Genomic DNA, 23,951 nt, shown 5'->3' on the forward strand with positions numbered 1-23,951 from the left:
ATATATATATATATATATATATCATATAATACATATATATATATATATATATATATATATATATATACATTATATATATATATACATATATATACATATATTATATTATATACATATATATATATATATATATACATATATATATATATATATATATACATATATATATATATATATATACATATATATATATTATATACATATATATATATATAATATATATATATAATATATACATATATTATATATATACATTATATACATATATATATATATACATACATATATATATATATACATATATATATATAATAAATAGGGAATATATCCAAATTTACAGGAAAAAAATCAGATTTAGGATTAAATCCAATTTTATAGTAAAATATTATAAAATATTATTTGAGACAAAACCACTATTTTGCAAAACAAACAAGGAAAGACTTAATCAATACATAAAATTTAATAAATAGTCAAAAAAACCGCCACTACAATCGTTTCTTGTCTTGATCGACAATCTTCAGGTGGACTTCCAATAATTCAGTTACAAATTATGAAGTCATAATTTGTAACTGAATTATTGGAAGTCCACCTGAAGATTGTCGATCAAGACAAGAAACGATTGTAGTGGCGGTTTTTTTGACTATTTATTAAATTTTATGTATTGATTAAGTCTTTCCTTGTTTGTTTTGCAAAATAGTGGTTTTTTCTCAAATAATATTTTATACATATATATATATATACATATATATATTATATATATATATACATACATATATATCATACATATATATATATACATACATATATATATACATACATATATATATATATTACACATAATATATATATACATACAATATATACATACATATATATATATATACATACATATATATACATACATATATATATATATACATACATATAATATATAATATATACTTATATATATATTATATATAATATATATATTATATATATACTTATATATATATTATATATATATATATATATATATATATATATATAATATAATGAGTGTGTTTGTATCTGTCCCCCCAACATTGCTAGTCAACCGATGCTGGTGTGTTTACGTCCCCGTAACTTAGCGGTTCGGCCAAAGGGACGAAAAGCAAAGCTAAAAGAAGTCTGGCAGAAAATTACAAACGAAAAGTGTAGATTATACTTACGATTCAAAAAAGTCTATTTGTACACCATTCTAGTGTTCAATTTTCTAAAATTATATTGAATTCATCATGTATGCAAACAATGCCTTATAAATTTGGAGAGTGTGTTTTTATAGTTGGCAGTCTTTGGGGATTGTGTTAAGACGAAATCGTTTACCCACACACTCACATAAAGAAATTAGGCTGGAAAAGAGGGTGAATGTCATTTTTTTTTTCTTCCTTTAATTTTAATGCTTGTTCCTCCGTTGGTTGTGGTGAATTTGCGATGTCTCTCTAAATTAACACTTGACACTTTGACTTTTATTTTCGAACAGCATCCTTTAATTTCGAGCCTTTTAAATACCCAAAGTCTCCTGTTATCAAGGGAGTGATAGTTTCCTTCGAGTGGTGCGACAGTTATGAGTGGAAAGTCTTCGATCTTTATCCTACCGGCCACTATATCATTCACTGTTTTCTGAAGACTAGCACCACCTGAAAACTTTGGTTGAATGGAACATTGTGTATACCGAATTTCTGATGGTCTTAGTTCCATACTTGATGGCATTCGTGTCATTTCAGATGGTTTTACTTCCATTTCTGATGGTTCTAATTCCACATCTGATGGTTCTGATTCCACTTCTGATGGTTCTAATTCCACATCTGATGGTTTTACTTCCATTTCTGATGGTTTTACTTCCACTTCTGATGGTTTAAATTCCACTTCTGGTGGTTTAAATTCCACTTCTAATGGTTTTACTTCCATTTCTGATGGTTTAAACTCTGTTTCTGATGATTTTAGTTCCACTTCCTTTCTCTCTCTTTATATATGTATATATATATATGCTCAGTCAGTCACAAAAGCAATAAGTATTTAGTCCAACTCAAAACCCAACCCAGTTAGACCTTCGCTATAATGATACAAAATTAAACCAAGTGCAGTTTCTAGTTCTTCTTAGCTTGGATCTACACACTTTGTCTCTCTCCAATATGATAATGAAACCACCACCTACTTGACAGCTTTTATATTCGAACATCATAGTGAAAGTAAAACGACTTTTCCTAGAAATATGACTTCTGTTTTGTTTCATAGACACAGAGTGGTGGGGGCTGAGGGGTGTGTGGTTCTCCAGAAGCTAAGAAGTGCGCCCTTCTAAATAATGTTATTGCGTCCCTTTAAGTTTGGTACTAAATCAGTATCTTTTGCTACATCACTATGTACATTCGTGTTAGTGTCTGTGTGCATGTGTCTGTGTACATGAACGTGTAAAAGAGTGGGTTTACTAATAACTTGCACATTATGATCTTTAAAAGAAAGTCGCAGCTATCTTCGGTGGTTTCACAGTTCTCTCTCTCTCTCTCTCTCTCTCGTGTGTGTGTAAGAAAAACCCACCTAAAACTAACCCTTTCGTTACAATATTTCTGACCAAAATACACCCCTCGTGAGTTTCAATTAAATTCTAAAATAATCATGAATTTAGACTAGTTTCATTAAACAACTGTAACCTTTTTTACTTATCAACATATTAATGTGATATTTGGAACATAATTAAAAAAAGGGTTCTTAATCAATTTTATTGCATAAGTTTTGTCTTAAAGGGACTTTAATTACAGATAAATCCAGGTAAACTGAGAAAAAGGTAAAATATCAATATTTTGTTTAAACATCACCATAGAAAATGAATCATCAGCTAATATTCAAATGGGTATGCAACAAAATTTTGACATAGAAGAATTGTGCACATCACTAGATCACCAGTTGAATTTAATGCACAACTGAACAGGTGTACTATAAAGGTGAAATAAACTGAAATACTGGAATCCACCTAAATCCACCGCAAGTTTGACCGAACTAAAGAAATCGGTCAAAAAATAATATACGGCCCTGGTTATGGTATGGAAGTGATAAATTCCAGACCACATCGTACCCTAGGCCATGCTGACTAACATTATTTTCCCTGTAGTACGCAGCATCTGCTTCACAAATTTTCCAAACTTTGATCCCATTTTGTGTTTGTTTACAATCTGCGAAACAGTTTGTTTCCACAGTGATCGCTTCCTAAGAAAGACTCAGAAAAATTGCTAATAAAAACATTTTTTAAAGTTTTTACTTCATTCCAATGTAAAATCGTCTTTGCTGTCGCTATCCCAGCTTTCAGTTTCTTCAGAATCGCTGCTTTCGGTTTCAGATACGGAAATATCCCATTCATTCTCGTACACCATGTTCTTTTGTACCTCATTCATTCTTTTTCTCGATATCTCCATATTCTCCGTTGAAAAACCTTTAGATTCGGAATCACTGCTTGATAGCATGAAACTCCTATCCATTTTCAAAGTTGAAAAAGAAAAAAATCGAACCGAAAAAATGTGGGGAAAAAAAGTCTCCCAAAATTCACTGTTATTTTGAATTATTCGGGTCCAGAAGGAGTCTCCACAATATTTGATTGCAACTTAGTAAATTTTTTAGATACAGTTTTGAAATTTTGTCAGTGCATACTTTATATACCACTGGTTTATACAGGGGTTGGACAAAATAATGGAAACACCTGAAAATTTCAAACAAATTTATTTTAATATGGAGTAGGACTGCCTTTGGCAATAATTACAATTTATTACCTTGTCCAGGTTGTTTTGCATACTTTCAACAAATGTGACCTCGAAATCATGCGTAAACGGCTTCTTTTTCCAGAAAAAGGAAAGATTTGGCTGCTATTTCTAGCATGCCACGTAACAGCTATTTATGTTCACACCAAAATATTTACTAAATTTTTTCCTTCCATTTATTTTTTCCCCACTTTATGGAAGTCAATATTTTCTCTGACATCCATCCCAGAAAGGTCATCAAATGCAACCATATCAATTGACTGTCCCCTCTATTTATGTAGAGAGAGATGTAGTGAATCGCAGAATTAATTTCGAAAATAGAATATCAATGACTTTTATCTGGTACCAGATAAGGCGCAATGACCCAGTGGTTAGGGCAGCGAACTCGCGGTCATAGGATCGCGGTTTCGATTCCCAGACCGGGCGTTGTGAGTACCTATCGAGTACCTACGTCTGGCGCGAATTCGCGTGTGCGAAACCGGGACCACGACAATAGACAAGTACCATCGATGACTTTTATCTGGTGCCAGTCATAAGACTGCGACCATGCGGGGCACCACCCTGAAAGGTTTCCGTTGAACAACTCGACCCTGGGGTGCGCGAAGCTCAGCTGTTACCATACGGCGTTCGGTAAATTCCGTAAAAGTTTTTTAGTTATGGAAATGTGGGTTTTCTTTGAAATCCGGAATAAAGTGAAAGGAAATGGACGAGATGGGAGGGGCGAGACAAAGTGTGTTGTGTGTGAGAGAGAGGGGGGAGAGTGACAGCATACATTTATTTATTTTTCCCCCTCGTCTTTTTCAGTGAGAGAGAGAGAGAGAGAGAGGGGTGTAAAGGAAAATTACGCTCACTCCCTCTCTCTCACATACGTAGTGCAAGACACACCTCTCTCTCTCTCTCTTTCACACACACACTTCTCTCTCTCTTTTTTTCACACACACACACACTCCTCTCTCTCTCTCTCTCTTTTTCACACACACTACTCTCTCTCTTTTTCACACACACTTCTCTCTCTCTCACACACACACATGTCCATTTCTTCTCTCTTTCACTTTATATTACTTTCAAAGAAAATGTCAATTTCCAACACAAAAATGAATAAAAAGCTGTTTTTTTTTACAGAATTTACCGAACGCCATACCTTAACAGCCGATCAAAGAGACGACAGTTCTGCGAGTTAACATCGGAATGGAAAGAAAACATCCAATTGTATAGAAACATCCGGATCGACTGCAAATTTCGTATGTTGTTTTTGCTACACCAGGAAATCGTATCTTTTTAAAATTTCTGTTACAATTAGGCGTAGGAGTGGCTGTGTGGTATGTAGATTGCTTACGAACCACATGCTTCTGGGTTCAGTCCCACTGCGTGGCACCTTGGGCAAGTGTCTTCTGCTATAGCCTCGGGCCGACCAAAGCCTTGTGAGTGGATTTGGTAGACGGAAACTGAAAGAAGCCTATCGTGTGTGTGTGTGTGTCTGTGTATATATATATAATGATTGTGTTTGTATCTGTGCCCCCAACATAGCTTGACAACCGATGCTGGTGTGTTTACGTCCCCGTAACTTAGCGGTTCGGCCAAAGGGACCGATAGAATAAGTACTAGGCTTACAAAGAATAAGTCCTGGGGTCGACTTGCTCGACTAAAGGCGGTGCTCCAGCATGGCCACAGTCACATAACTGAAACAAGTAAAAGCGTATTAACATTTGTTGTTTCTAATTAAAATTGCTTGGCGGTATTTCGTTTGTTTTTACGTTCTGAGTTCAAATTCCGCCGAGGCCGACTCTGCCTTTCATCCTTTCGGGATCGATAAATTATGTACCACTTGCATACTAGTGTCGATCTAATCGACTGCCCCGCTCCCCCAAAATTTCGAGCCTTCTGCCTAGAGTATAAAATCGTGCTATACAAATTACAGTTTTTGACCAAATAAATGAAAGTTAACCCTTACATATTTACATTTTCAAAAATTGCTGTTTTTTTCTCAAATACAACGAAAAGCAAAGCTAAAAGAAGTCTGGCAGAAAATTACAAACGAAAAGTGTAGATTATACTTACGATTCAAAAAAGTCTATTTGTACACCATTCTAGTGTTCAATTTTCTAAAATTATATTGAATTCATCATGTATGCAAAAAATGCCTTATAAATTTGGAGAGTGTGTTTTTATAGTTGGCAGTCTTTGGGGATTGTGTTAAGACGAAATCGTTTACCCACACACTGACATAAAGAAATTAGGCTGAGAAAGAGGGTGAATGTCATTTTTTTTTTCTTCAGATTATTCTGATGCTTGTTCCTCCGTTGGTTGTGGTGAATTTGCGATGTCTCTCTAAATTAACTCTTGACACGTTGACTTTTATTTTCGAACAGTATCCTCTATCTTCGAGCCTTTTAAATACCCAAAGTCTCCTGTTATCAAGGGAGTAATAGTTTCCTTCGTGTAGTGCGACAGTTATGGTTGGAAAGTCTCCGATACTTTTTCTACCGGCCCTTATAGCTTTCACTGTGTCCTCAAGACTAGCACCACGGTAAAACTTTCGTCGAATGGAACTTTGTGAAAACCGAATTTCTGATGGTTTTAGTTCCATACTTGATGGCATTCGTGTCATTTCAGATAATTTTACTTCCATTTCTGATGGTTCTAATTCCACTTCTGATGGTTTTACTTCCATTTCTGATGGTTCTAATTCCACTTCTGATGGTTTAAATTCCACTTCTGATGGTTTTACTTCCACTTCTGATGGTTTTACTTCCATTTCTGATGGTTCTAATTCCACTTCTGATGGTTCTAATTCCACTTCTGATGGTTTTAATTCCACTTCTGATGGTTTAAATTCCGTTTTTGATGGTTTTAATTCCACTTCTGATGGTTTTACTTCCATTTCTGATGGTTTAAATTCTGTTTTTGATGGTTTTACTTCCATTTCTGATGGTTTTACTTCCATTTCTGATGGTTTAAATTCCGTTTTTGATGGTTTTACTTCCATTTCTGATGGTTTAAATTCCGTTTTTGATGGTTTTACTTCCGTTTCTGATGGTTTTACTTCCATTTCTGATGGTTTAAATTCCGTTTTTGATGGTTTTAATTCCACTTCTGATGGTTTTAATTCCACTTCTGATGGTTCTAATTCCACTTCTGATGGGTTAAATTCCGTTTCTGATGGTTTTAATTCCATTTCTGATGGTTTTAATTCCACTTCTGATGGTTTTAATCCCATTTCTGATGGTTTTACTTCCACTTCTGATGGTTTAAATTCCGTTTCTGATGGTTCTAATTCCATTTCTGATGGTTTTACTTCCACTTCTGATGGTTTTAATTCCATTTCTGATGGTTTTACTTCCACTTCTGATGGTTTTAATTCCACTTCTGATGGTTTAAATTCCACTTCTGATGGTTTAAATTCCACTTCTGATAGTTTTAATTCCACTTCTAATGGTTTTACTTCCATTTCTGATGGTTTAAACTCTGTTTCTGATGATTTTAGTTCCACTTCCTTTCTCTCTCTTTATATATGTATATATATATATGCTCAGTCAGTCACAAAAGCAATAAGTATTTAGTCCAACTCAAAACCCAACCCAGTTAGGCCTTCGCTATAATGATACAAAATTAAACCAAGTGCAGTTTCTAGTTCTTCTTAGCTTGGATCTACACACTTTGTCTCTCTCCAATGTGATAATGAAACCACCACCTACTTGACAGCTTTTATATTCGAACATCATAGTGAAAGTAAAACGACTTTTCCTAGAAATATGACTTCCGTTTTGTTTCATAGACACAGAGTGGTGGGGGCTGAGGGGTGTGTGGTTCTCCAGAAGCTAAGAAGTGCGCCCTTCTAAATAATGTTATTGCGTCCCTTTAAGTTTGGTACTAAATCAGTGTCTTTTGCTACATCACTATGTACATTCGTGTTAGTGTCTGTGTGCATGTGTCTGTGTGCATGAACGTGTAAAAGAGTGAGTTTACTAATAACTTGCACATTATGATCTATAAAAGAAAGTCGCAGCTATCTTCGGTGGTTTCACAGTTCTCTATCTCTCTCTCTCTCTCTCTCTCTCGTGTGTGTGTAAGAAAAACCCACCTAAAACTAACCCTTTCGTTACAATATTTCTGACCAAAATACACCCCTCGTGAGTTTCAATTAAATTCTAAAATAATCATGAATTTAGACTAGTTTCATTAAACAACTGTAACCTTTTTTACTTATCAACATATTAATGTGATATTTGGAACATAATTAAAAAAAGGGTTCTTAATTTTATTGCATAAGTTTTGTCTTAAAGGGACTTTAATTACAGATAAATCCAGGTAAACTGAGAAAAAGGTAAAATATCAATATTTTGTTTAAACATCACCATAGAAAATGAATCATCAGCTAATATTCAAATGGGTATGCAACAAAATTTTGACATAGAAGAATTGTGCACATCACTAGATCACCAGTTGAATTTAATGCACAACTGAACAGGTGTACCATAAAGGTGAAATAAACTGAAATACTGGAATCCACCTAAATCCACCGCAAGTTTGACCGAACTAAAGAAATCGGTCAAAAAATAATATACGGCCCTGGTTATGGTATGGAAGTGATAAATTCCAGACCACATCGTACCCTAGGCCATGCTGACTAACATTATTTTCCCTGTAGTACGCAGCATCTGCTTCACAAATTTTCCAAACTTTGATCCCTCATTTTGTGTTTGTTTACAATCTGCGAAACAGTTTGTTTCCACAGTGATCGCTTCCTAAGAAAGACTCAGAAAAATTGCTAATAAAAACATTTTTTAAAGTTTTTACTTCATTCCAATGTAAAATCGTCTTTGCTGTCGCTATCCCAGCTTTCAGTTTCTTCAGAATCGCTGCTTTCGGTTTCAGATACGGAAATATCCCATTCATTCTCGTACACCATGTTCTTTTGTACCTCATTCATTCTTTTTCTCGATATCTCCATATTCTCCGTTGAAAAACCTTTAGATTCGGAATCACTGCTTGATAGCATGAAACTCCTATCCATTTTCAAAGTTGAAAAAGAAAAAAATCGAACCGAAAAAATGTGGGGAAAAAAGTCTCCCAAAATTCACTGTTATTTTGAATTATTCGGGTCCAGAAGGAGTCTCCACAATATTTGATTGCAACTTAGTAAATTTTTTAGATACAGTTTTGAAATTTTGTCAGTGCATACTTTATATACCACTGGTTTATACAGGGGTTGGACAAAATAATGGAAACACCTTAAAATTTCAAACAAATTTATTTTAATATGGAGTAGGACTGCCTTTGGCAATAATTACAATTTATTACCTTGTCCAGGTTGTTTTGCATACTTTCAACAAATGTGACCTCGAAATCATGCGTAAACGGCTTCTTTTTCCAGAAAAAGGGAAGATTTGGCTGCTATTTCTAGCATGTCACCTAACAGCTATTTATGTTCACACCAAAATATTTACTAAATTTTTTCCTTCCATTTATTTTTTCCCCACTTTATGGAAGTCAATATTTTCTCTGACATCCATCCCAGCAAGGTCATCAAATGCAACCATATCAATTGACTGTCCCCTCTATTTATGTAGAGAGAGATGTAGTGAATCGCAGAATTAATTTCGAAAATAGAATATCAATGACTTTTATCTGGTACCAGATAAGGCGCAATGACCCAGTGATTAGGGCAGCGGACTCGCGGTCATAGGATCGCGGTTTCGATTCCCAGACCGGGCGTTGTGAGTGTTTATTGAGCGAAAACACCTAAAGCTCCACGAGGCTCCGGCAGGGGATAGTGGTGATCCCTGCTGTACTCTTTCACCACAACTTTCTCTCACTCTTACTTCCTGTTTCTGTTGAACCTGTATTTCAAGGGGCCGGCCTTGTCACTCTTTGTGTCACGCTGAATATCCCCAAGAACTACGTTAAGGGTGCACGTGTCTGTGGAGTGCTCAGCCACTTACACTTTAATTTCACGAGCAGGCTGTTCCGTTGATTCGGATCAACCGGAACCCTCATCGTCGTAACCGACGGAGTGCTTCCATCCGTGGTAAAATGAATAGCATGAATAAATGTACAGAAACTGGTGCCTAGACAAAAGAACTCAGTTACTAAACAGTATTCTCAGATTTGTTTGCTTTGCTACTATTTGTAACAGGTTGCAAGTCTGTCTTCTTTTTGATTTGTCTGTGGTGACTAACATATTTATTTTATTTCCCTTTCTTCTTTAGCAGTTTAAGATAGATAACTTTTGATATCATCATCATCATTAGCGTTTAACGTCCGCTTTCCATGCTAGCATGGGTTGGACGATTTTGACAGAGGGCTGGCGAACCAGATGGCTGCACCAGACTCCAATCTTGACCTAGCAGAGTTTCTACAGCTGGATGCCCTTCCTGACACCGACTACTCCGAGAGTATAGTGGGTGCTTTTTACGTGCCACCGGCACGGGGGCCAGTCGGACGGTACTGGCAATGACCTTGCTCGAATCTTTTTACACATGCCACTGGCACAAGTGCCAGTAAGGCGACGTTCGTAACGATCACGCTCGAATGGTGCCCTTTTATGTGCCAATGTTGTTGACAGGGCTATTAGAGAAAAGAAACAGGCTTGGAAGGACTAGAAGAATGGTGGCAGCAGGGAATTGTATCAGACTGCCAGAAGGGAAGCTAGGAGATAGGTTTATTTAGCCAGAAGGGAAGCAGATAAGAAAAAATTTGCCAATGTTCTGCACCATGAGAACCAAAGACTTGAGATATTTCATGTTGCAAGACAGTGTGTGAGAGACAATTGTGATGTGGTAGGAGAGAAATGTGTTCGCATGGATGATGGTTCTCTTGCGCTAAATGAGGCTGCAAAGAGAGAGGTTTGGAGATGCCACTGTGAAAGGTTGCTCAATAAAGAAAATGAATAGAAGAAAGAGAGTCTGCCAGATGTCGACCCAACAGAGGGACCAGCTATCCGAGTTGACAGTACATATATACATATATACACATTTTTTTTTCTAGTTTCTGCTCCATGTTGCAGCCATGCTGATGCACTGCCGCTTTGTGCTTGAAACCCAGGCTATTGCAGTAACTGGTACTGAAGTGTGATGGCATTGCTGGGATCTTTGGCACTATGCAGTGTCGTCCTGTTCTGACATTGGTGTAGCTTTCAATGTCAAAATTTGGCACAATTCCTTCGAGGATCTTCCAGATATATATTACTGCATACCTCTCCCGTCTTCTCTCCAGGGAGTAGAGTCTTAGCTGTTTCAACCTTTCCCAGTAGCTGAGCTGTTGCAAAGAGACGATCTTCTTTGTGAATCTTCTCTGGATTGCTTCAAGGTCCACTGTTAATTTCACACTGGTGGGTGACCATAGCTGTGAGCAGTAATCCAGGCGGTTGAGGACGAATGTCCGCCAGAGGACCATCATGGTTTCCTTATCTCTGGTTCTGAATGTTTTTAGGATCCATCCAGCCAGTCGTCTGCACTTTGTCGCCATCCTGGTAATGTGCACTTGGAAAGAAGTACCATCACTCATTTCGATACCTAGGTCCCTCACTGATTTAGACTCTGGGATTGAAATTCCCTGTAGACCGGTGTACCGTGTAAGTTTCATATTCAGTTTTGGATGCTGGTAGTGCAGGGCTTGGAATTTTTCAGCATTAAACTGCATATTATTATCCTCAACCCATCTGTAAATTGAGTCCAACTCCTGCTGCAGGTGTATAACATTGCTGGGGTTCTGTGTTTTCTGCAAGACTTTAGTATCATCTGCATAGCTTGCAAGGGTGGCTATCCGGGCACTTGAGGGCATATCTGAGAGGGCCACTATATATGCCTCTGTTACCAACATGAATTAAAATACTTTTATTTATAATTTATTTTGTATGCTAAAAATATCTCAATTTCTTTCTTTTGTGTTTTCAGATTTCAAAATAAAGATATAAAAGATAATGGACCTCTAAAGGAGAGAATTGATTTCTCATCATCAATATTATCACTGCCATATTGAAAGTTGTGTTTAATGGACATTAAAGATGGCTGCAGTGTTTGAAACGGGCGATGAATCTGCAGACACCTGCAATCAGGTGACTTATGAGGACAAGATATTTCACAAGGTTGAAAATTTCTTAAATTGTGCCGTAGACAATCACAACCATGTTAAAAATAATGAATCTGATTGGCTGAGCTTGGAAGGAACTAAACCAGACACACAAAGCGAACAAGCACAACACCAAATCCATGGTGAAAACTTTTTAAATTCCAAGAATATTTCCAAAGCGAAGCCAGGTCCTGGAAATAGGATTTCAAATGGTGTTGTTTGTAGTATGAAAGAATTTCCCCAAAATTCTTGGGATAAAACTTGTAAATTCTCAAAAAAAACAAATTCTCAAATTGAACTTGAAGGGAATTCCTCTACTGAATCAGAATCGCTGTCCAAACTCCAAGAAGAAAGCATCGAAACTGAAGTGCCTTCGACATGCAAATCTTTCGACATGTGGGAAAATACCATTTTAAAGACAGATAATTCCACCAAGAATACTGAAAGTACAAAAGCATTAAACGTTTCCGCGGATGCTGGCAAGCAGGTTAATTGTTTTAATAATACATATGGTTTCAAGGATGATTTGAAAATGGACTGTGAAGAACCAGTAACAGAGACTAGTCAACTCAAAGATGGTCAGTCATCACCTAGAATCAATTCTACTTCAGAAGATAAATCGTTCACACCAAATTTTACAGATGACAATGTCAAAACCTCAGAGTCTTCATCATTACTGAATCACGAACATATATATTCCAAAACTGACAACAGAACTAAATGTGCTGTAGACACATCCTTACCAAATGCACATCGGTTAGCAGAGAATGAAGAAAATGTTTCCAAACTCGAACCGAAAATGACAAAGAACTGTTTGGAAAATAATTTATCGGGAGGAATGACAAAAAGTGCTGAAAAGCAGCCAAATCCGGACAGGTGTTCAAATATATCTAACTTACGCAAACACTGTACACCTTGTCAAGTTATAGTTCAGGATTTCTTCAAAGAGCTGAATATTGATCTTGTGGAATTATCCCGGAATTTCCCAGTGAAACACATCCAGAAAAGGCCTCCTGGAAGACCAAGTCTCCTGCGCCAAACAGATATTTCAGAGAATCGATTTTTCCATGATGGCAATCAGGAAATGACAGGTGATGGTGCCAACAAGAATAACAATAGTGTGAAGACCAAGAGAAAACCAGGAAGAAAATGTAAAAAGCTCTCGGAGAAGAGGAAGCGGACATTCTCGCTGGAATGGCCAGGTGTGAAAACTTCAGTGACTTTATGGATGAACAGGATAAGTACAAAGAAAAACATTTTAGTGTTGGTGGTGATGATGATGATGATGATGAAGAGGAAGATAATCTACCACTTATGTCTGTTAAGAATAATCTTCACCAAACTCAAATGTCTGCTTTATTGAGAAACAGCTTAGAGAACTCTGCCGCTGGTGAAACAGAAAAATATGACAATGTCACTAAGAATAGAGATGTTGAGAAAAAGACTGCCAACACCATTCCTTCATCTACAACTATCAACGGTGTTGAGACACAGCAATCAGGATCGCCCAAAGGGTAAGTCTACACTTTGAGTGCCATATTTTCGTTTGCACTAGCAGACTAATTTTGTTAAAAATTATTTATTTTTAAACATTTTTAACTACATAGATATTGGGTTGTCCAAAAAGCTTTTTCAGTTTCTTTAAGCAAAAGCAAGTTTTAAACCCAAAGCAATTTATTCAATCAGTGATCTAATTACCATTTCATTCCAGTATCTTCTGGGTAGATCCATTATTCTCTGCTCAAAGAATTTCCTGTCTTTAGACAAAAATTTCTTCCAGGTGTATTTTCATATCTTCTTCAGAGTTGGTCTGTCCATTCAGTGTATTTTGGTGAGTCCAAAACAGATGGAGATCTGAATGCAGAATACGAACAAGGAGGGTGCCGCAAAACTTCCCAGCCAACCCCCAGTAATATTAGTCACGTCTGCAAAGAAGTGTGTAGTCTGGTATTGTCATAGTGAAAAACAATTAGCAAGTACTGGGCACTTCTGGTGGACCACTGCATTTTATCCAAATTGATGGTTCCGTGCCGGTGGCATGTAAAAAGCACCATCCGAACGTGACCGATGCCAACGCTGCCTTGACTGGCTTCTGTGCCGGTGGAGCATAAAAAGCACCCACTACACTTACGGAGTGGTTGGCATTAGGAAGGGCATCCAGCTGTAGAAACTGTGCCAGATCAGACTGGAGCCTGGTGCAGCCTCCTGGCTTCCCAGACCCCGGTCGAACTGTCCAACCCATGCTAGCACGGAAAACGGACATTAAACAATGAACGATGAATCTCACCAAATTGACAGCATAACCTGATTAGGGCGGTTCACCGTGCTTCTCCCTTCACCATTTTGATATTCGAGTTTGGGTTTATAGCAATAACCAAAACATTTGGCATTATATCGTACTGGAGACGAAGACCTATCAAGGCAATAAAACCAGTCATGGCAGATACCATGTCACACAAATGGCACCTGTGTCAGTAGTACATAAAACCACTCATTACACCCTCTGGGGTGTAATGAGTGGTTTTCAAAAGCATTCCTACACATGTCCTCCACTCCTTACATTTTTGTGGACATTTTTTTCCTTTTACTGACCCATTTAGATTTGCTTTTAGTTTCGTCAGTTTTCTTTATTTTCTCTCTTTTTTAATGAATTCGGAAGTAAAATGTACAGGAGTGGCTGTGTGGTAAGTAGCTTGAGTTCAGTCCCACTGCGTGGCACCTTGTCTTCTACTATAGCCTCGCGCTTTTGTTTTTTTCCCTCATAATATCAAAGGATTATTATTTTGGTAATAATTTGACCCTACTGTTGTTTTTCTTCTTCTTCTTCTTCTTCTCTGAAATATGCTTTCTTTTAATAAAAACATTTTTTTCATTATTACTGTGACCTCTTTAGTAGCATCCCCCCCCCCCCAATTTTTATTTCTCTCTGCCTATAAATAGAAATGTAACCTTTTCTATAAAACTGAAAGTGTTGATCGTGGAAATACAGCAGCAAAATTTATTTGTTAAACCTTCCAACATTTTCTTTGCTGTTTGGTACATAACGGCTGAGGTAAAAAACACAACAAATATCTTACAAACTATAGAATTTTCTCAATAAAGCCAAGAGAAAAAGATGTTTTATAAACACATTCTGCCAGTATACGAAGTTTAAAAGTGTTTAGTTACCTAGAAATTATGTTAAAAATTGCCGTTCAAACCGAAAAGATCCAAAAAAGTGTGATAAAATAATCTCAAAAGGCATAAAATAAGGACAAAAATAACAAGATTAAATTACAAAAGCATTCAATGTTAGACTGGATATCATAATTTTAAGGGTTCTAGTCAGGAGATGTAAGATAATTGATGAGTCAAAAGTTTAGTGAGTTAAAAAAGACAACAAATATCTTACAAACTATAGAATTTTCTCAATAAAGCCAAGAGAAAAACACATTCTGCCAGTATACGAAGTTTAAAAGTGTTTAGTTACCTAGAAATTATGTTAAAAATTGCCGTTCAAACCGAAAAGATCCTAAAATAGTTAAATAGTAAGTTAAAAGAAAAAGCCCTGATCGAGGATTATTTAACATTTCATTTTGATTAAAGTGAAAGTAAAGTAGCTTTCCTTTGTCATTCTTTTTCGAGTGCAAAATAAACTCTGATGCAACGTCTCGCACACACACATATACCCGGATGTGTGTGTGTATCTGTATTACTCTTTTTACTCTTTTCTTGTTTCAGTCATTTGACTGCGGCCATGCTGGAGCACCGCCTTTAGTCGAGCAAATCGACCCCGGGACTTATTCTTTGTAAGCCCAGTACTTATTCTATCGGTCTCTTTTGCCGAACCGCTAGATGACGGGGACGTAAACACACACCAGCATCGGTTGTCAAGCAATGCTAGGGGGACAAACACAGACACAGACACACACACACACACACACACACACATACATATATATATATATACATATATACGACAGGCTTCTTTCAGTTTCCGTCTACCAAATCCACTCACAAGGCATTGGTCGGCCCGGGGCTATAGCAGAAGACACTTGCCCAAGATGCCACGCAGTGGGATTGAACCCAGAACCATGTGGTTGGTTAGCAAGCTACTTACCACACAGCCACTCCTGCGTATTATGTATATATTTTTGTTACTTTTCATTTCTTTTGCTCGCTTGCGTTTCTGGTGTGCTAAATTTTCTGGAGAACAATTCTTGGTGGTTAAGACCGTAGCGGATCTTCTTCTAGCGTAAGGGTTTCCACATAGTGGTAAAAAAAAAATTCCCCCTTATATTTACGTATGAAATACTATTTACTGAATCTCAGTTTTTTATATGCTAGACCACTGGTGTTAAAATTGATGTTATCAAATTAATATCCAATTTTTCACCCTCATTTTGATTTTAATTTATATATATTATATATATATATATATATATATATATATATATATATATATACTTACTCTTTTACTTGTTTCAGTCATTTGACTGGCCATGCTGGGGCACCGCCTTTTAGTCGGGCAAATCGCCCCCACCCCCCAGACTTATTCTTTGTAAGCCCAGTACTTATTCTATCGGTATCTTTCACCGAACCGTTAAGTTACGGGGCGTAAACACACCAGCATCGGTTGTCAAGCAATGCTAGGGGGACAAACACAGACACAGACACACACACACAACACACACACACACATACATATATATATATATACATATATACGACAGGCTTCTTTCAGTTTCCGTCTACCAAATCCACTCACAAGGCATTGGTCGGCCGGGGCTATAGCAGAAGACACTTGCCCAAGATGCCACGCAGTGGGATTGAACCCAGAACCATGTGGTGGTTAGCAAGCTACTTACCACACAGCCACTCCTGCGTATTATGTATATATTTTTGTTACTTTTCATTTCTTTTGCTCGCTTGCGTTTCTGGTGTGCTAAATTTTCTGGAGAACAATTCTTGGTGGTTAAGACCGTAGCGGATCTTCTTCTAGCGTAAGGGTTTCCACATAGTGGTAAAAAAAAAATTCCCCCTTATATTTACGTATGAAATACTATTTACTGAATCTCAGTTTTTTATATGCTAGACCACTGGTGTTAAAAATGATGTTATCAAATTAATATCCAATTTTTCACCCTCATTTTGATTTTAATTTATATATATTATATATATATATATATATATATATATATATATATATATATATATATACTTACTCTTTTACTTGTTTCAGTCATTTGACTGGCCATGCTGGGGCACCGCCTTTTAGTCGGGCAAATCGCCCCCACCCCCCAGACTTATTCTTTGTAAGCCCAGTACTTATTCTATCGGTATCTTTCACCGAACCGTTAAGTTACGGGGCGTAAACACACCAGCATCGGTTGTCAAATGATGATGGGGGCACAAACTCAGACACACACACACATTATATATATATATATATATATATATATATATGAGTATATATATATATATATATATATATATATATATATATATATATATATATACGACGGGCTTCTTTCAGTTACCGTCTACCAAATCCATTCACAAGGCTTTGGTCGGCCCGAGGCTATGGTAGAAGGCACGTGCCCAAGGTGCCATGCATTAGTAATGACCCTCCCAAGATAAGATTTGTTTCGACCCAGGACGAATTTTCATCAAGAATCTTGTAAACCAAATCGAAAAACGAAATTTTGTTTAATGGAAGTTTTGCTAAATAGAGCTCTGGATTATAGTAAGGTCTAAAATAAATACCGGCCAAGCCACTAGGATCAGTTGTTGACGGCCATGACGCTGCATCCTTTAAGGCCCTCATGCTTTCCGAAATCCGCCGAAACTACACCTGATTATATATGCACTTTAGATGAGTTGTAGTGCACCTGAGCACTGTACACAATTACTACTCTTTACTCTTTTACTTGTTTCAGTCATTTGACTGCGGCCATGCTGGAACACCGCCTTTAATCGGGACATAATCTTTTTATAAGCCCAGTACTTATTCTATCGGTCTCTTTTGCCGAACCGGTAAGTAACGGGGACATAAACACACCAGCATCGGTTGTCAAGCAATGCTAAGGGGACAAATACAGACACACAAACACACACACGCATATATATATATATATATATATATATATATACATACATATATACGACGGGCTTCTTTCAGTTTCCGTCTACCAAATCCACTCACAAGGCATTGGTCGGCCCGGGGCTATAGCAGAAGACACTTGCTCAAGATGCCACGCAGTGGGACTGAACCCGGAACCATGTGGTTGGTTAGCAAGCTACTTACTACACAGTCACTCCTGCGCCTATTATTATTATTATTATTATTATTATAAGCGACCGAATTTTTGCGAGGTTGTACACCAGCTTGGTCGCAATCCAGTCACTGAAACAAGTGCCATCAAATTTTAAATGAAAAATGCAGTGGAGCGGGGTGGGGATACAATTTAAATTTTGTCGGAGTCACCTCCCTTGAACGTTGCATTAATGTAGAGTTATTTCCCTTGAATAAATGAGAGCATTCCTTTTCTGATTTACCTGTCTCGCTAGAAATGGCAGCCAAATATGCATCAAATCACACAGAATGGAGGACAGGCATTTAAAAATGTAGATTAAAACGGCGTGAGTTTTAGTGGGGTGGTTTCGATCGGGTTTATCTCATCGCGACTCGTCTTGGTTGAACGACAGTAATAACGATTTCGCCTTTCGTCCAGTTCTACCTCTTACTCGCTTCAACCACTGGACTCCGTCCCTGCTGGAGCACCGCCTCCTACGGTTTTTGTTAAACAATTCGACCGCAGTGATTAAGTTTGTTTTATTCTTCTAAACGTTGGTGCTTAGACTTATAGTCTCTTGCCTAATAATTTTATGCAATGTAAACAAACCAACACCGGATGTCAAGCGGTTCTGGTGGCGGAGACACGTATGCAGTGTGTGTGTGTGTGTCCTTGCCTTGACATCACTTGATAGTTATGAGCGTCGCTGTCATTCATTTCCAAATATTTTGTGAAAATGTTTGGCTATGAAGAAATATTACACTGGTGCCGGTGGCACATAAAAAGCACCAACCGATCGTGGGATCCTGGAAGATCTCGCTGTGCTTGAGGAGACCTGTTGAGTCAAGTGCATGTACATGAACATCGAACCAAATATCAATGGAAACAGTAGTTGTGATACCTGTGCCGGTGGCACATAAAAAGCACCATCCGAACGTGACCGATGCCAACCCTGCCTCGAATGGCTTCTGTGCCGGTGGCAGATAAAAAGCACCATCTGAACGTGGCCATTGCCAGTGCAGCCTCCACTGGCTTCTGTGCCGGTGGCACATAAAAAGCACCATCCGAACGTGGCCGTTGCCAGTGCAGCCTCCACTGGCTTCTGTGCCGGTGGCACATAAAAAGCACCATCCGAACGTGACTGATGCCAGACCCCTCTGGCACCTGTGCAGGTGGCACGTAAAAAGCACCCACTACACTCGCGGAGTGGTTGGCGTTAGGAAGGGCATCCAGCTGTAGAAACACTGCCAGATCAGACTGGAGCCTGGGGCAGCCCCTGGCTCCCCAGACCCTGGTCGAACCGTTCAACCCGTGCTAGCGCGGAAAATGGACGTTAAACGATGATGATGATGATGATGAGGGTTGACAACAGGAAGAACATCCAGCCATAGAAAATGTGAGGGGCATGCTTGGAAACTTGGATATTAAAACAATTATTATGACCAAAGCAATTAGCTACCAGAATCATTAAATTCCAGGTAAATTGCTTTGCAGTGTTTTGTCTATCTTGATGTTCTGAGTTCAAATTCCGTCAATGTCGACTTTGCCTTTCATCCTTTCAGGGTCAATTAAATAAGTACCAGTTATACACTGGAGTCGATGTAATCGACTTAATCCCTTCCCCTAAATTTGGGGCCCTTTGGCTTCCAATAGAAAGGGTTATTATTTTTGAGGTGGCAAGCTGGTAGAATCGTTAGCACACTGGACAGAATGCTTAGCAGTATTTCACCTGTCGCTATGTCCTGAGTTCAAATTCCACTGAGGTTCACTTTGCCTTTCATCCTTTCAGGGTCGATAAATTAAGTACCAGTTGAGTACTGGGGTCGATGTAATCAACTCATTGCCAAGCTGCTCCTGTGGCAAAAATTATTATTATTATTATTTTACTCAGTATTTTACTCATTGCTACGCTCTGATTTCAAATTCTGTTGAGGTCAACTTTACTTTTCATCCTTTCGAGGTCATTAAATTTAGTACCAGTGATATACTGGGGTCAATGTAATTGACTTGTTCCCTCCCACAAATTTCCGGCTTTCTGCCTTTGGTAGACATCCGTGCCGGTGGCACGTAAAAAGCACCAACCAATCATGGCCGTTGCCAGCCTCGCCTGGCACATTAAAAAGCACCCACTACATTCATGGAGTGGTTGGCATTAGGAAGGGCATCCAGCTGTAGAAATACTGTCAGATCAGACTGGAGCAGCCTCCTGGCTTCCCAGATCCTTGTCGAACCCTCCAACCCATGCTAGCATGGAAAACGGATGTTAAACGATGATGATGATTGTTATTATTATTATTGAAGGCAAGGAGCTGTCAGTATTGTTAGCACACTAGACAAACACTGCTGAGTGAGAGTGTAACTCCCATGAAATCAATGGATCAGGTTTCAATCCTTAGTCAAATTCATTTAGTGTTTACTCTTACTCTTTACTCTTTTACTTGTTTCAGTCATTTGACTGCGGCCATGCTGCAGCACCGCCTTTAATTGAGTAACTCGACCCCGGGACTTATTCTTTTGTAAGCCCAGTACTTATTCTATCGGTCTCTTTTGTCGAACCGCTAAGTGACGGGGACATAAACACACCAGCATTGGTTGTCAAGCAATGCTAGGGGGACAAACACAGACACACGCATATATATACATATATACGATGGGCTTCTTTCAGTTTCCGTCTACCAAATCCACTCACAAGGCTTTGGTCGGCCCGAGGCTATATAGAAGATACTTGTTCAAGGTGCCACGCAGTGGGACTGAACCCGGAACCATGTGGTTGGTAAACAAGCTACCTACCACACAGCCACTCCTGCGCCTGTTTGTTGTTGTTAGTTTTTGTTTTTATTATTAATGTTATTTTCTTTTATTTTTCTCTTTTTTCAATGAAAGACTCACATTTTCTGTTTGGTTTTTTTTTTTGTTTTATTTTCTAGATTGTCGACCAAACAAGTAATTCCTGCAATCATCGAAGCTGCTCCAAGTCTTGGCAATGTCACCATTTCTCCATATATTTCTGAATCAACAAATAACATTTCTTCTGCTATCAACGCCAGTGTCACCACCAATCCTTCTGCGACCACCGCCGCTACTGACGATGACGAAGCTACTATATTCACCACCGTCTCTCTCGCCACCAACACTGAATGTAACTCTACAAACGCCATCACCAACCCCACCAATTCTGCTGTTTCCTCCTCCTCCGCCTCTCCGTTCTCTTCATTTCCTGGTGACCCCGTCACGCTTACTCCGACAATTGGAAACGGAGGCAGCGTACAATTGGGAGAGGAAACACAGAAGCAAAGCAAGGATGGCGCACACCCAAAACCAAATGACAAAGGCGGTAAGTTCTTGAACGCCAACACCACAACAGTTACCACTTTTGCCAACAACAACAGACCTCATTGTGAAAACCTCAGTGTGAAGACATCTGGTCAACGTTGTGTTACTTCGACAAAGCCCAAGTGTAAATACCATGGATTGAACTCGGCACCTTGTCGTAAGTTGTACAAGTGTAAGAAGTGTGGATTGGAAGCAAAGTGCTTGAGCGACATCCAGGCACACATGGGTGGCACCCACTCAGAGTTTTGTATGTACAGGTGTCCATATTGTGTTCCTCGGAATCGTGTGAAGACAATAAATTCTATAGAATTCGAAGTGCTTCGAAGTAGCAACACCAATGTGTCGTCGCAGTCTTCAGTGAAGAAAAAGACCCCTTATTACACCAGCAACAACAATAGCACCACCACCACCACCACCACCACCTCCTCCACCACAACCACCACCACCACCAACAATGGCAAGAAGAAGAAAGTGAACCATCAAATACAGTTACAGAGAGAGAAGAAACGGAAGCTGAACTACTATTATCGGAACCAGCATGAAATCAAAAAATACAAAAACACCAAGATCACATGCGAATATTGCCGGAAGTTGGTGAATCAGTCGAACATTTCGCGACATTTGAACAGTAAAAGCTGCAAAGGGTTAAAAAAGAACACAGAAAAACAAAACGTAAACGACAGGGAAAGAATAGTGATTAAGAAATACCAGAAAGTAAAATGTAACACTTGTCAGAAACAGATATCGCGGACAAACCTCTCAAAACATTGCAGGATTTGTCCAAAAGAAAACCTGCACAACTAAACTCGTGAGGACCCAGCGATTGATTTCATTCGCAGAAAAAAATGGGGGTTTTTTTTTTTTTTTTTGGGATTTCTTTTTTTCTTTTAACCTTTAAACCTTTTAAAGGTTTTTTTTTTTTTTTTAACAACGAAACACTGGACGAAGAGAAGAAAAACAAAGACGCCCCACACGTGTTTCTTCTTTCCTCGGTCTCGCCCCCTCCCTTCAACCATATCGTTGTTGCTGTTGTTGTAAGCATTTTTATTTTTATCTTTTAGCTTTTTTGTTTGTTATGTAAGGTTTGTTTGTTTGTTTGTTGCATTCCAACACCTCCCCCCCTCCGCCAACAATACTTGGTTTTTTTTTTTGCAATTTGACTCTTACAACAATGGAAAGGAAAACTGCAAATGGCTTAAAACGTGTGTGCGCATGTGTGTGTATATGTATGCATGCATGTGTGTGTATATATACATATATATATATATATACACACATACATATATATATATATCATCATCATCATCATTTAGCGTCGGCTTTCCATGCTAGCATAAATGATGATGATATATATACATATATATATATATATGTATATATATATATATATATATACATATATGTATGCATGTGTGTGTATATATATACTTATATGTATGTGATGTGTGTGTGTATATATGTGTGTACGTATACATGTGTGTACGCATGTGTGTGTGTGTGTATATATTATGTATGTGTATCTATATGTGATGTATGTGTGTGTGTATATATATATATATATATATATATATATATATATATACACACATTTGTGTGTGATGTGTGTGTGTATATGTATGTGATGTGCATACACACTGCTGGTGTAGTGAATGGGGAAAGCTTGGTCTGCAATGTTTGCAGTCGTGTATGCTGGTCAAGGGCAGGGCTCTTCAGCCACTGACGGAGCCGCAGATGCAAAATATAAGTTAGTCCTAGAGTGCACAATGTTCCTGAGGGTCAACAATGGTCTTCCTCGGTCAAGAGTGGACGGCCATCATATTTGATGTATGTATATATGTGATGTATATATATGTGTGTGTGTGTATATATATAACGTATGTGTGTGTGTGCGTATATATATAGGATGTATGTGTGTATGTATATATATATATATATATATAGGATGTATGTGTGTATGTATATATATATATATATATATATATATAGGATGTATGTGTGTATATATATATATATGATGTATGTATGTGTATATATATATATGATGTATGTGTCTATATAAATATATATATATATATAATGTGTTTGAAGTGGTTACAAATATTGAATCTTGAGAAAAATTAGGCAGATTTTGGATAATCTTTTATTAGTTCTTTCGTTCTTTTATCAAACTTGTCTTGACAAATTTTAAATGACTTTGATTTTGTCCTTGACGAATTTGAGAGGCAAACGAAAGTGCTAATAAAGAATTATCCAAAATTCTGACTGCCTCCTTTTCCTCAGTATATATCTATGCATACATACATAAATACAAACATGGGCGAATGGACTAACGAAAGAAAGAATCACTTAATAAATTTAGCGAGCATTACATACATTATTATTATCAAAAACATTTTAATTTGGTCCCTTGTGACTCAGTTACCCAAGCTCAATGCGCTGAGTGTCTGTCAGCTGCATTGAGCAAATCAAAACCGTTTAATTTTATATATATTATATATATATATAT

The 23,951-nt window shown here is 37.8% G+C and overlaps 2 protein-coding genes across 5 annotated transcripts in view; one reads left to right on the top strand and one right to left on the bottom strand.

Moving 5' to 3' along the window:
• LOC115224749 (dual specificity protein kinase splB-like) overlaps positions 1–22,739 on the top strand; it is a 60,459-nt gene extending 37,720 nt beyond the window's left edge. Inside the window, exons 2-4 of one of the 3 annotated variants that reach the window (XM_036513649.1) lie at positions 4,890–5,008; positions 11,663–13,351; positions 21,040–22,739. In XM_036513649.1, coding sequence (XP_036369542.1) covers positions 13,032–13,351; positions 21,040–22,249 — 1,530 coding nt within the window. In that variant the 5' untranslated portion in view covers positions 4,890–5,008; positions 11,663–13,031 and the 3' untranslated portion in view covers positions 22,250–22,739. Of the gene's footprint in view, positions 1–1,109; positions 1,112–4,889; positions 5,009–11,662; positions 13,352–21,039 lie in introns of all 3 variants that reach the window. The other 2 variants (XM_036513650.1, XM_029795640.2) reach the window with 2 other exon arrangements.
• LOC115224750 (protein P200-like) lies at positions 5,848–7,489 on the bottom strand. Of its 2 annotated transcripts, XM_036513651.1 has the most exons (2): positions 6,943–7,489; positions 5,848–6,879 (listed from the first exon to the last, which is right to left on the bottom strand). In XM_036513651.1, the coding sequence occupies exons 1-2, from the start codon at positions 7,213–7,215 to the stop codon at positions 6,040–6,042; spliced, it is 1,113 nt and encodes a 370-aa protein (XP_036369544.1). In that variant the 5' UTR covers positions 7,216–7,489; the 3' UTR covers positions 5,848–6,039. The 2 variants fall into 2 exon arrangements, with proteins under 2 accessions (XP_036369544.1, XP_029651501.1); XM_029795641.2 differs by having other exon boundaries at positions 5,855–7,484.
• Positions 22,740–23,951: the final 1,212 nt, after the last annotated feature.

The sequence above is a fragment of the Octopus sinensis genome, linkage group LG26 (assembly GCF_006345805.1).
Source record: "Octopus sinensis linkage group LG26, ASM634580v1, whole genome shotgun sequence".
Lineage (NCBI taxonomy): Eukaryota > Metazoa > Mollusca > Cephalopoda > Octopoda > Octopodidae > Octopus > Octopus sinensis.

Excerpts from the sequence above, each read along its gene's own strand:
- LOC115224750 (XM_029795641.2), bottom strand. The coding sequence starts at position 7,215 with ATGGAAGTAAAACCATTAGAAGTGGAATTAAAACTATCAGAAGTGGAA.